We start from the raw sequence: 13,982 nt of genomic DNA on the forward strand, positions 1-13,982 counted from the left end.
TGATGACTAAGCTCGCTACGTATGTACGTCTGCTGAAATGCTTAATATGCAGTCTGTCTGTTAGTCGATGTTTATATTTAACATTACATCCCTATTTCTTAGTACAAAATATTTTTAAGTGATTTTACCTTGGATCAATTATTTCACATAATTATATTCAAACGCTTATTGCATATTTCGTATTCTGCTCAACATATTGCATTGTTATAATATTATATATCGAATATATCATTATTAATTATCAATTATCAATGGCAAAATATAGGTACAATTTTAAACAGTTATAAAAATGGGATCTATATCTATACTATTTTATAAAAGTTTGCAAACAACGTATGTTTGGAAGATAACGCGAGACGTGTGCGATAATTCTGTTGCGGGAAAAAAGTGGGAAAATCAGAGAATCTGTGATACGTCATTGATAAGACACATCTGCGATTAGATAAATCGATATCGATCTCGTCGATTTAAACTGTAAAAGTTGCATATTCGTAAATAGAACTACAACGTTCCAGGCGCCAAAAGAAGATTTTTCGATAATATCAGGTAATCGAATAAGAATAATTGCATATTGAGCTAGGTGTTTACTCCATCATTGTAATTAAATTCTTTCGATAAAATACGTTCGAAACTTTTCGTATTCTCGTGGTTATTTGTTCCCATTTCCGGTGACTTTGTCTGACACCTATTGAGTCGAATCACTTTTATTGCACGCAAATATTTGCAAGATAGTTCCGTGCGCCGTAGCCGATGAGGGACCCACGGCCGGTTTCATTAACGCGTGCAAATTATTCGAATATTATGCGCTACAAATTAGACGGCCAGCGCTGGGATGGCCCGCTGCGGCCCGCGGGCCACGTCGGTGCCGGTGAACGCCTCGGGATTTTAATTTAACGATGTGCGCGCGGTCGCTTAACTCGAAGCCCAGAAACGCGCGAGCTTCCTCGGAGGATCCGACCATAAGAGGATCGAATTACCGCGCCAATTATAGTGTCACGTCGTTAATTGACCGGTAATCCGTCCCACAGCGAAAAGATGTCTGCACGCGAAAAGTGAAGTCTTCGAAATGCGCGTCAAAATCGTTAAAGTCAAGTAGCGTTGTTGATATCTACCGAGCGAGAATTACAGGTGTATTTTTAACAGGTCTATTTTTTTTAACATTATAAGTTTTTCGAGGACGATATATACGTAGGACGATAATTTTGTACGCGAAATAAGGAATGTACGTCATGGAATATATTAGCATGCATGTATGTGTAGCGTATAATTTATATTTGAAGATGCAAGACGTCATACTGGAGAAGTATATATGCAACAAAGATGAAACGTAAAATATTATTCACAATTGTTAAGGCTTTTACGATTTTGCGACAACTTTTCGCGATAGATTCATGAATAGTTAAACTCCAACATATTTTATTAACTTGAATTTTAATTTTGTTAGGCTGTTGATATGTTTGTCATACGTGTTTGTCATACGTAAACGCCATATCCTGTTATGCATCTTTATCGCGTATATTTACATACCTAAAATATCCGCATTTGCGTGGTCGCGCTTTATCGAAACCGCATCGAAAACGACTGCATTGAGCATTGACGTTATAAAGTTTTCCGATAAGAATCGATGGCGTCAAGGAAAAATAGTAGTGGGCTTCCCCGAGTTCCTGAGTTCCTGTGTAGATTGCAGACTTTTAACGTTTCTCCTCCCTCCCTCTTGTTATGTAATGCACACACCAATCGAAGCTGCAGGCTTTTTCTGAGCAAACGGCGCTATCTCACTTTTTCTCTCTCTCGTTCTCTTTCTCTATTTCTCCTTAGTAGGAGAAAATGGAAAATTCACGCTACGCTTGACTAACTCTTAAAATTGGTCGATCTGTCGACACAACGTGTGTTTCCGAGTTTAATCCCACTATCGATAGTAATGTCGAGTTTTTGCCAGTTAGCAGAGCGGAAATGCCTTCTACTCTTGCGCTATTTGGTCCTTGGCTCGATTCACTTAAAGTTCCTTTTTTTTATAATTTGCTGTCCCGCCATCTTTAGCACTACTCGATTTGATTGGTTTGGTCTCGTTGTTGACTGTTCATTTCGATTGGTCGACATCAGATATTACAAAGTTATGTGCGCAAATAACGTGTGTAAGAAAAGTAAAGTAGGAGTGAACATTGCGAGGAACTGTATCCCACTCTCTATCGTTTTAAATTTTTTCATTAAAAATGACTCACTCTCTTATCTTCCTAAAATGTATTTACGTTATATGTATTTTCAAAATTTGCATCGTATGAACAATAATATATAGTAGAGGTAGGCCACACACAAATTAACGTAATTAAAAATTAAGACCGAGTACAATAATTAAGACATTTTTTTTCTATGCAGTAGCATTAGCAGTGCGTAACATTGTAAAAATCCTGATAAGAGACTAAGCAAATGATGTGCAAATGATTACAATATCAACGCAGGGGGGACCTTAATTTAATCCTTACATCCTGTGTGTATACAGATATGTCGGTGTCGATTTAATTTATCCGTTCGCAGCGTGATAAGATTAAAATAAAGTCAATCAATAAGTTGATTCAAATTTATGCGTACGTATATTTTGTCGTACTTATACCTCGTACTTATACTTCGTATCGTGCTCATGTAAGAAATGCCAAATGCCACGTCAACATCGAGGAACATCGGGAATCATACTCGCATTAACTTGCATCGCGATAAAAACGATAGTCGACAAGTAGCTGTCAAGATGGAACAAGCGCCACGAAGATGATTCACAGCGATAAGTGAGTCGAGCGCAAGACCATTTATTTCGTTGCGAAATTGTCAACTTATTTCTATTATTGGCCAAGTTTTATCTACTACTATTGGGCAATATGATGCAAGTGAAATCGACTTATGTGAAATATATTGAGCCTTGCAGGCGATACGCGTAGACGGGACGGAGAAACAGTATATGAAAAAAAAAATCATTAAATTAGTGCACTACGGTAGTAGTGCCCGTTTTGTGCAAAATCACTCGCGTATAGTTGCTGCCGGCCGATTTCTCGAGCATAGCATTCCGCGGCTTGTCGCAGAAAAACGACAGATGAAGCGCCGTTTCTTTCGACAATATAGGAACAAAGGAACGGCGAAAGATCGCGCGATTTCTGCTGGATAACACTATCATGCTTCGAACGTTCTTCGAAGCACCACCGCGTGAGCGATTTGCCGCAGGTGTATTTGCACCAGTCCCTGATACGAGATGAGCCGTGAAATTCATCATTAAAAACGGATACCTTTTTTTTAGAAATGCCATTCCTGAAGTGCCGCTATTAATAGAGAAAAAAGTGCGATTTATACTTCCTCCGAACTCAGCTTATTGCAAAGAAGCACAATGTATCAGGATTTAAATAAGAATAGAACATTACGAAGAAGTTTTGACTTAATTGATTATAATTTCCTTATCAATAACGTTCATTATAAACATATAAATAATATTAAAATATAATTATAAATTATAATAGTTTGCGAGTAAGTTATTTATATTAGATGATTTTTATCGAACGCATAAGTATCTTGTAAATATCGGATATTAAGGTATACCTCTTTAGACTATCTTCTTTAATTATTTTTCTTTAATTATTTAATTATTCTTTAATTATTTAAGGACGATATCACGTTACAAGGGTCTCTTTTTAGTACAAATGCATATTAAAGAATCTCCATTAGAGTAAACGGATCAAAGAAATGTCGTTATTTAATCGCGTTCAATGACACTTTCACAAATAAAATTCCCGTATTAAATTTCCACTTTTTGTATCTGCTGAATGCTCGTTCTGACGAGACGGGTATTGTTTCTTAGAACGCTCGTCTGAAACCGAGTCTGATCGTGAGTCATTCTTACCTATCCACATTCTGCGTGTTCGATGTTAATTCACCTTGTCGACTACTTTGTACTCCGCGATCTCACGTGCCATAGGATAGGACGAGCACACATATGTGACACTCACACGCGGCCGAGCTCAAAGCGGGTCACTCGAGTGATCAAGAGCCTACGATCAGCGCACACTCCGTAAAGACACTCCCGCCGTATTAATGAATGACTAGACTGGAGTGGAACTATGAATGAACTCCGCATAGCACTAGAGTACTATATAACCGCGCACCTTGTGGGCGTCCTCCGCTCTCGGCCAATAAGAATAAGGCCCCCTGTGGTGACTTGCACACCGCATTACGTCCGGGCGCCGTAATTTTTTCTTTCTTTCTTAGAAGTTGACATCAAGCCGATCGAGATGATTGGATAGAGAAATCCCTGTATCGACATGTGTCACTGTGATAGGATCCTCCTCCGCTTAAAGCCGTTCTTTAATTGGTAGAAGCGGTAACACTAGAATTCATCTATAAATTAAATTTCAGGAACGAAAACAGAACGTTAATAAAACCTGATGACTTGATATTACAATAAATAATATATTTTATTTTTTCATAAAAGTAAATTTTATTTAATATACTTTATTAATATACTTTATTAATTGAACATCCGTGTTCGTAACGTTGTCTCTCGATTTATAATCAATTCAACATTCATAAACTTAATAACTTTGGTTGTGCTTTCGTGTCCGGAAAAATATCTTTAATGATATCCTCTTTTCTGTCAAAAAAATTTTTTTTTCCTGTTTTTAATTACTTCTGCGCATTTTCATTTCGCACATGCATCATTAAAATAAAAATGACAATTAGAAAATTAGAAAAGAACAAAGAGATTGTTTGAATTAAGAAGATAGAGTTTCAATTATACTTATTTCAAATCTAATTATTTTACACTTATTTTATATTGAATTTACTTATTTTAAATTTACGGTTATTAAAAATTTATACGTTATTACTGAAGAATATGTATTAAATAAAAAAATAGCCAATGCAAATGTAAGCCGTGTTTAAATTAATACAGTTTTATTATAAGTATAAACTGTTTTTTAAAATTATGACATCCGGACATTTATTGTTGTAAAAATTTCAAAGTTAACATCTAGTCTCGTATGAATCATCATATGGTTATCTTTGCGGAGTTTCAGCAGTGCAGCGCGATATCTTGTTATCAGTTACATCATTACTCACGTACGTTAGGTCAACTTCCTAACAGTCAAGTACAGTGATAGCATCTTAATCTTTGTGTCGTGTGTCATGTAAAGTATTGATCTTCACAAATAAATAAACACATTATTGTGCAAAATTTCCATAAAATTATACATAATTTTACTCATTCCAGATATTATTTAATCATGATGCTATTATTACGGCGCTTATATAATGAACAATCAGAAAAAAGGTAGAAATATAAGCATAATAGCAAATACTAGCTGTAAGCGCGACTATATATCATAGATTTTGCAGTAAATCATCGACATTTGTATTGTAACAAATTTTATTTTTCAAGATTATCTATTAAATAGTTAAATAAGGGAAATTTTACTGCTTTTTGCTTACAAAGTTTTGCGTACGTGCTTTGCTCTTAATTTTTATATTATCAAGTTTTGTGATAGTTACATTTAACATCGGATTAGAACATCCTGATCGTGTTATTATCAAGTAATTAAATCTCCGTAAATCATTTTACAATGAATATATTATTACGTAATACAAATATGGTTTTGGTGATACACTATTTATAAAATATATGCAAATATAATTTTTCAAACGCTTGTCAAGAAAAATTTACAAATTTACGTACTCCTTATTTTATAACTCATTGTCAGATATTTTTAAATAGTTAAAGTTTTTATTTATTTAAGATTTATTAGGTAAGCATTACGATATGTGTGTGTGATAACAATATAGGATATTCAAATATCTTGTCGATTTTTATCAGTTTTTATTCTATTGGTTGTTATAACTTTGCTCTCTAACAATAAGCTTCCTTATTCCAAAATTTGCAGTTATCTTAAGTATTGTCAACATTCTTGATTCTTCTCTATTGAGGATTTTCCTCCGGCTTAGGCGACGGAATGATAGGGTACAAATGTAGTCCGCGAGTAGTAAAGGCGTCTCACTCTCAAGCATGATGCAGGAACAATAACGAAGATTCTTAAGCAATCCACGGGATTCCTGAGCAGTCTTAAATTTTCCTTTGACGCGGCAGTTTACCGACAACCAGCGAAAAAGGACAAACACGAGCACGAGTGTCAAAATAAGTGCCCGCCCACAGATCCTACAATACTTGCGAATTCCAATACTCGCGGACTACTCGCGATGTGTGTGGGACCGGGCTTTAGTTGTTAGTCGGTTTTTCAAACGTATTTCTTATCTGTGACTCTGATCTGTGTGGTCCACCGAACCGACTGGCAGGTTGAATACTGGCGACCGCGTTGTCAAAGTCTATCCCGAAGTCGAGCCCGAGCAAATCTTACCGGCCGGGCCCCCTGTGGTTTGTTCATTGTTATTTTGTTCGGTCGACTTCTTTCGGGCTGCGCGTTCGGTTCAGAAATATCATCCGAGTGCCGAAAATCTATAGTGCACGCAGGGATCGGCAAAAATTAAGAATACATTAATATTACTTGATTATTTAATTAAAATTATATATCAGAAAGAAAATATTTTTCGATTGATTTTTCAGTAATCAAAATAAGAAATTTTTTGATTACTTGATTAATCAGTAATAAAAAAAAATATTTAATTATTTTTTATTAATTAGTAATCAGAGTATACAATTTTTTATTACTTGATTAACAGTAATTATACCAAAAAATTTTTCGGTTATGTAACTAAAGAGTAATCAGAATATTTTTCTGAATTACTCAATCAATCAGTACTTAAAGTGAACTAATTTTCAAATCTGATTGATGATTGATAAAAGTAATTGAAATTTTTTTCATTTTTGTTTAAGTACCGAGTACTCAAGTAATTAAAAGATTTTCGACTTTGATTACTGATTATTCAAGTAATCGTTAATCAAAGCTGAAAATATTACTGAAAATATCGATGATGCCGAACTCTGAGTGCACGTAACATATGCTGTAGGATTTTCAACACTCGGGTGATGTTTCTGAACGCATCCTGGGTCTATCTACAGATAGAACAGCGATTGGTCCGCTATAACTTATTAATATGTCTCTGCCTCTTTTCGTTCCTCTGACTACATAGGCAAATCTTATAGCGCTAGTATAGGATTTTGTCACTCCCGTGGGAACGGTTGCGAGCACCAACCCAATAACGAGCGAGGAAGGGAAGAAATGCAATTGGAAGATCCGAGCGTCCGGAACAAGAACATCGCGGACAAACCGACAAATTATTTTCCAAGAAAGGTACTCACCTTTTCGTGAGAAAAGATGAAATTGTGCAAGAAGAATGAGAAGTTGTGCGAGAATATTCGCACATAAAATAGCGTGCCTGTACGGTACTAATGATATCGGCACTGATGAGGCAAAAAAAGTTGAAGTTGCATGAAGTTGACATATATTGCATGTTTTTCTAAATGCGACGCTTGTGCGGTAGCGCATGTATAAATTACGTCTTGCGCGGATATGGTTGCTTGATTATCCACGCGTTAACTCGAAATGATGCGAGGCCACGGATTTTCTGTCGTGATCGCGATTCACTAAGATTCAATTGCTCACGAAGGCAAGATCGCGGGTTGTAATAGATTCTACGAACGGATACGGATGACAGAGGTATCGAGATAGTTTGCGAAAATGCGTGCGTCTCGCACGCACACGTATCGGCTCTCGGTTCGGTTAAGACATCGTCCGGTAGCTAGACAGATTGACAGCGGCTGAACCAATTACACGGAATATTATCCCGCCGACGATTTGCACTCCCCTGCAATCACCGTGATTAGTGTTGCGCCGACACTCGTGTACACGCATCTCGTATACTGCGTCTAATTTGTAAACTCTCGCGCGTATTACGAGCACACACAGACACGCAGCGGATAACTTATATAATTAGATAGAATCGTTCGGTCGGATGCGAAAGAGCTGGTCGTCGCGGATCGAGTGTAGTCGATGAGAAGCGTAACTGTATGCCACGGGTATCATTCGTACTAATGAGTGTAAAGTTGGATAAGAAAAGGCTTCGTCATTTATCTGAGTCGATTTCTAGCTTAATGCCTACTACTGAACAACGCAAACTGCGTTGTATATGCGTTATTTAAGAATCATAACGAATATTTGTATCTCTGATAAATTTGATGAATATTCGAGTAAATGACAGCCTTCGAATTGACGATTTAGTTGATTACAAAAAACAGGAATTGCTACATATTTATTAACAATCGTATATATGTATACATATATTTATTAAAAGATTCCATCTATGGCGCAACAATATATAATTATAAAATCTACATAACTTGTTTAGATTTTGCGCAATTTATTAAATATAATTATTTCTCATATTTTGACGTGAAGCATTTAAAAACGGGCTAAGTATAGAAATCGTGTACTGGACATTTTAAATTACGATAGATTTTTCAATTGCATGTTGACTTTCTGTTAAGTGATTTTAAATGGCACGTATGCCACTTGATTTATCGGTGCTTGACGTTTGTTGAATTCCGCACATAACAAAAATCACACACGAAATTATCACATACACGAATCGCAAAATTGTATCGATAATAATTCCACAATTGCACTGTTTTTCAACTTGCGTTCCATGATAGGCAAGCAGGCAGGCAGGCAGGCAGGTCCCTACCTGGAAACAGGTAACTACTTATTGTCACCTCTAACGAGGCTGCGGCAAAAACTGAGCTATTCGCAGGTGGGAATGCTGCCAGGTTATGAAAGTATCAATTACTTGCTACGTTCAGTTCCCTAATGAGGGAAAAAGAACCACAGATTACGAGGGTCTGCGAGAGTCGCGCCATAGTTGGGGTCCTTAGATCCGTTTCGATTTTTTTTCCGAAATTCCGTTTGCAGACATCGAGAAGCGTGATAAAATGTATTACGATTTTTCAACTTGTACGTTTCGCAATTTATCTGATATCTGATTTTATACTGTCATTCTTCCCTTGTGATACATGAGTGTCTAAACAAAATCAGATCTCTGTTATATTCGATAATCTGTGGAGATCCGGGCATGATTTTCATATAGAATTATAAGTAATATAAAAATTTTTATAGAACTTTATCTCAATCGATCTACGTAGGTACATAGCATGAACCCTCGAGTTTGAAAACCATAGAAGGCAGGATTCGTTGTCGTATCCAGTGACGTCATTCACTTTTCTGGTGTCCCATTGTTCACAGACAAGCGTGTATCGCTAGACGAAGAAGAAGGCGAGCAAGAGTCATTGCAGTTCGAACAGCAGACCGGTAGGTTCCTGCGGAGGAAGGCGGTAGGTTGGAACATGATTCCTGCGTTGGTCGCAAACTAATCATTCAATAATACTATCAGTATTGGTAATAGTTAATAGAAGTTGTTAACAGAGAACGCGTGATATAATTTTTGTTCCGTAAATTATAATATATAGAAGATTATTTATCTCGTGTTTAAATGGTCACGGTACCTTAGCACTTCCGCAGTGTTAGGCGAGACGAAAAAGCTAACATCTCGATTGAATATTCTTCCACGATTCCTATTTAAAGGTTATTGGAAAGTTCTGGGATTCGGCACGCGTCTCTGATCCAGAATCGACAGAGACCATGACCATGGCAGCGATGATGTCATCGTCATCGGGGACTTTCTCTTCCGCGAACTTTCGTACGCGGGCGGTATCTCTCCGTGAGCATGGAGGTGTAGCGCGGCTCGGAGCCTTTCCATTCATGAATTCAGCCTGTCTTCAGAGAGGTGGGAATAGTTCAATAGTGTGTAGGAGATAAGAGAGAGCATCACGTGAGTGTGCAGATCGAGGATATGCAGATTTCAATCACGTGCAACGTACTTTACGATAGAGCTAATTCTAATGCTTTCCCTGTTAATATCTCTGCTCCAAATGTGGTCGGGACAATTGAAGCACGGGATTATTTGCCGATTATTTATCGATATATGACTTATTGACATGTCTTATTGATGTGCCAAAGAAGTGAGTCATTGTACTTGCGCGAGGCTTTACGATGTCTAGCTGATAAGAGTGCCAGTGCATTGGCAAATAATGAGTCAACGTTTTAATTGCGGACGGCATTTACGATTTAGTCTTCAGCAGCCGAATTAATCTTGCGGTAATATACCGTGCTAGTTTTCGCTTGTTTTACGCGCGATATCAATTTGTTGCAACGAAGGTTTACCGAGCCCTTTGTAGGACTACAGGATTGGAAGGCGTCGACTCTTTCTCTCGCGAATGAACTCTCAAAAATACTTACATATCTAATCGTAAGTGAAAAACCGGTCGGAGCGCGGACCGCGGAACGAGCAATAACGTGTCGAGGTATATGGAACACGTGGGTCCTCTTGAGTGCGACTTAAAGTAAGAAATAATTCTCAGTGTTCTCTCGGTGACTGCACAAATACACGTCCGATACATCCTTCATTCGCGACATATGGAAGTGGATGGTAGAGTTTTATGATGACAGAACATTATCGGTGCAAGCACGGTGGTCGCTGGTTTCGAGTGTCTTAAGCCGCTTCATTTTTTTTTTCGATTATATCGAATGCCACCCGGGTATCAGCCGTCATCCAACATTCTCGATACCTAATGGCTCGTATTAATCGACTGGTGCAACGATTATCTGCGTCACCGGTCGAAAGTTAACCAAGGCACCGATTACGTTGACTGAATTAGGTCGCCCGCGGCTGCAATTAATAACGAGATGACACGTCCATTAGCCGAGAGCCGATGCCGGTCTGTCTGAATGTCCTGCTGACAAACTTCCACCCCGTATGCATATGTCTTCATAAATATTCCACGGTTGCGTATTACGAGGGCAGGGTGAAATATATATCTTGAAATACTTTGCTGCATCGCGTGATCTATTTCATTAACAGAGATAATCCTTGAAAGTGCATATCTAATACCAAGAACTCGGAAATATTTTAATAATTAAAACAAATCTTGACAAATCTACGTATAAAAGATTTATGACCGTTTTCACCAACGTCGTTTAACTTGAACCTTAGTTCAATTCACCCCTTGTCTCTTTCTAATGGACTCCCTTAGAAACAGACAAAGAGTGAAGCTTATTACAATAAGAAGTTTTATCGCGGCTATACTTTTAATTGGCAGGAAGTATTTCGTCCTACGTAACGTTAATTAACGTGAGTGTGTTCTACACTTCGCGACAATAGAACAACGTAATTGACGATCAAGAAGGTGTCTTAGGAATCGGTCGAAAAAATCACCTCCGTCGAATTCTCTTCCGCTTACTATATAGAACGCGAGTAATCTCGCCATTTCACACTTTCTCGTCATAGTACGAGACAAACGTGTGCTAAAAATAGAAGGAAATTAACGCCGTCTCTGCAGAGGCTGCAAGCATCCCTCATTGTATACTCCGAGCGGCTTGCATGAACGAGCGGCTTGTCACGTCTCGCTGAAACGTTCTTACGTCATCGTCAATACGACGTCACGATGACGTCGCGACGACGGTGTATGACAGCGTCTAAATATTTGCTCGCGATCGAATCGGACCTTCCGGGAAGAGATCCACGCGCACCCACCTCGTATATCGCCATAATTGGAAGAGGATCGACCGGAAGCAGTATGACACAGTTGTGCATGTACGTCTATCGTTTCCGACTTTTCGCGTAAGACGCAAATTATCGTTTATCTGACGATCTAGGAAATCCCCGGCTTTGTGTGCATAACGAAGAAATCTGTTAGCAATGTTCTAACTGTTTATATAATTTGAGCTCATCCTTCACGTCATCTAACTTCAAACACCAACTTGCATTAATACTTTGATATTCTAATGTATGAATCATAATTACAATATTTCATTTTTCACCGGTCATACTTTATTTCCAATTGAGAAATATTTTTTTCTAAAATCAACGTAGATTTGTATAGGTAAGAAACCAATAATTTGTAATACGATTATTTAGTACGCAATTCCTCGCGCGTCAATGATCGGCATCGCAATGTAAAATTCATGGATCACAGTTGTACATGTCGCGCGATGTTTTTGTTCGAGCGGATTTCGTGATAAGATGCGGACGAGGATAAACTTTCCTATTGCCGATGGCACGTTCAAATGCGTCGGCGAACGTAAAGTCCGCGATCAAGGCTATAATGGTTGCATTTAGATGTGCATAAGTCACTCGTAAAACTAGTCGGCGCTGTATCGTCGCCGTGACTGCATAAGAAATCTCGACGGCGATGTCTTCGTGAGGCACACGCTCTTGCGAGCCTTTTACGAGATCGATAAGGCGATGGATGCGGCAACGCGTGCGCGCGCGCTCACGCTGCGGAACGAATTAATTCTAGTCGCGCCGGCACCCGCAGACTGGTTACGATACACCAGCGGTCTTGGCAGTACACTTGACAGTAGCCGCGATCCTTCACGATCTTCACAATTGATCGGAGCTTCCGTGAGACTCCTCTTCAATACAACGGGCCGATTCTCCGCGAGGTAGAATACGAGTCATGGGCGCAGGGGCGCATGGCGCATTTGTGTGCAGATAATGCCGCAGGATTTACGACCGGATATAGATATAGCATACATTTATCCATTAATGCTCGAGATGTTCCTTGCAATAAAAGTAAGACACCGATACAATTTTTTGGCATATTTTTTGCGCGTATAGACCTGTAGACAATAGATTTTTTTTACAGTAAAATGTGATAAAACATAAAATATAATGCATATCAAATAAGAAGAAAAAGGTTGATTATTATGTTGAATAAACCGCTAATAACATTAAAGAATTTACACCTAGTGTATTTGGCAATGTTTAATGACAGAAATAAATTAGGTAACGAATTCTATATTGATATTATCAAATTACGGTATTCTGTACTTTCACAGTGCCTTGCATGATTTTCGAATATATATGGGAATCTCGGTCGCATCTGCGGCTTATTTTTATTTCAATGAATTTTCGCAGTAGCTGACGTCGCATATCGGTATCGGTGTGACCAGGTCACCAACATTTTCGCAAATGCATTATGATAATTGTGAAATAACGAATTTATAATTTGCACAAATGATACATGATGGTTGCGGCCCTGCAAATTATACGGCATGGCAAAACAATTTCTGTCTGTCATTTTCCCGCGCTCACCGCTCCGCGCGCGGTGGACCCCGCGCGTTTTTTGCACTAATCGTCGAAATTATCCTCGTGAGAAAATCGCGAAAAACGCTGCGCTCTCGCCCTCCCTTTGCCGGCCTGGGTCTCTTTCTTTCTCCTTGACGACTCCTTTTCATCCTTACCTCAGTGCCGCCGTTATGAGAGCGAATACGCATAATGATACGTCATTTCGCGGGGATTCCTGCTCGTCTTGTTACTCATCGTTTATTGGTGCAAATATTACAGACACCGGATACAAAAGCGACGGTAATGACTTTGGCCAAGAATGTTGATGACACGAAGATAACGTTTGTTTTCACAAGATGCTGGGCCCCTCCCTGATGTTATCTTCGCAATCTGTTCTTTTGTCTCTATCTTAATTGCACGATCGCTGCACGTTGCCTACCGTGTTACTTCGATGATTAGCCTCTCGCTGACTGACAATGAAACAACCGTGTTCGTTCTAGGCTCCAAACGAGAGTAAGATGGCACCAAACGTCAAAGCCTGACGCGCGCGCGCGAGCTCGTTACTTTTATTTTCGGGGCAGGGCGGGCTTTCGTGTTGCTGCTGCACGTTTTTTCGTTTCCTCCGCGGGTGTGGGCCGGCTGTAATTATATAGGGCCCGCCGGCCGACGAGAGCCGACTCCCACTTAAACATTGCGAGTATTAAATATTAATACGTATTTAAATAAACCTGCAATGGAAGACCGTCCCTCCAGCGGCGGATCTAATCTCCGGCCGCTGAGCATCGCCGCCGCCGCATCTTGAGATCTCCTCGCAGAGTTCGTATAAGTGGATATATGTATATGCGTTATACGCGGTATATTTGCACCTTTTCTCGTCT

At 38.9% G+C, this 13,982-nt stretch overlaps 2 protein-coding genes and 1 long non-coding RNA gene across 4 annotated transcripts in view; 2 read left to right on the forward strand and 1 right to left on the reverse strand.

Moving 5' to 3' along the window:
- The window catches only part of LOC139769299 (uncharacterized), a 29,959-nt gene extending 22,009 nt beyond the window's left edge, over positions 1–7,950 (reverse strand). The window contains exon 1 of one of the 2 annotated variants that reach the window (XM_071700242.1): positions 7,802–7,950. Coding sequence is in view for 1 of the 2 variants with exons in the window: in XM_071700243.1 (XP_071556344.1) it covers positions 3,881–3,890 (10 nt within the window). In the remaining variant the exon portion in view is untranslated. Of the gene's footprint in view, positions 1–3,880; positions 4,093–7,801 lie in introns of those variants that run through there. The other variant, XM_071700243.1, reaches the window with a different exon arrangement.
- Positions 1–13,982, forward strand: part of LOC139769304 (A-type potassium channel modulatory protein KCNIP1) — a 340,210-nt gene that overhangs the window by 98,797 nt on the left and 227,431 nt on the right. The gene's annotated exons all lie outside the window — the stretch shown is intronic.
- Positions 1–13,982, forward strand: part of LOC139769300 (uncharacterized) — a 58,130-nt gene that overhangs the window by 13,164 nt on the left and 30,984 nt on the right. The gene's annotated exons all lie outside the window — the stretch shown is intronic.

Source organism: Temnothorax nylanderi, unplaced genomic scaffold (assembly GCF_030848795.1).
Source record: "Temnothorax nylanderi isolate EJ_2023f unplaced genomic scaffold, tnyl_v1.0 TNYL_tig0021_pilon, whole genome shotgun sequence".
Classification (NCBI taxonomy): Eukaryota; Metazoa; Arthropoda; class Insecta; order Hymenoptera; family Formicidae; genus Temnothorax; species Temnothorax nylanderi.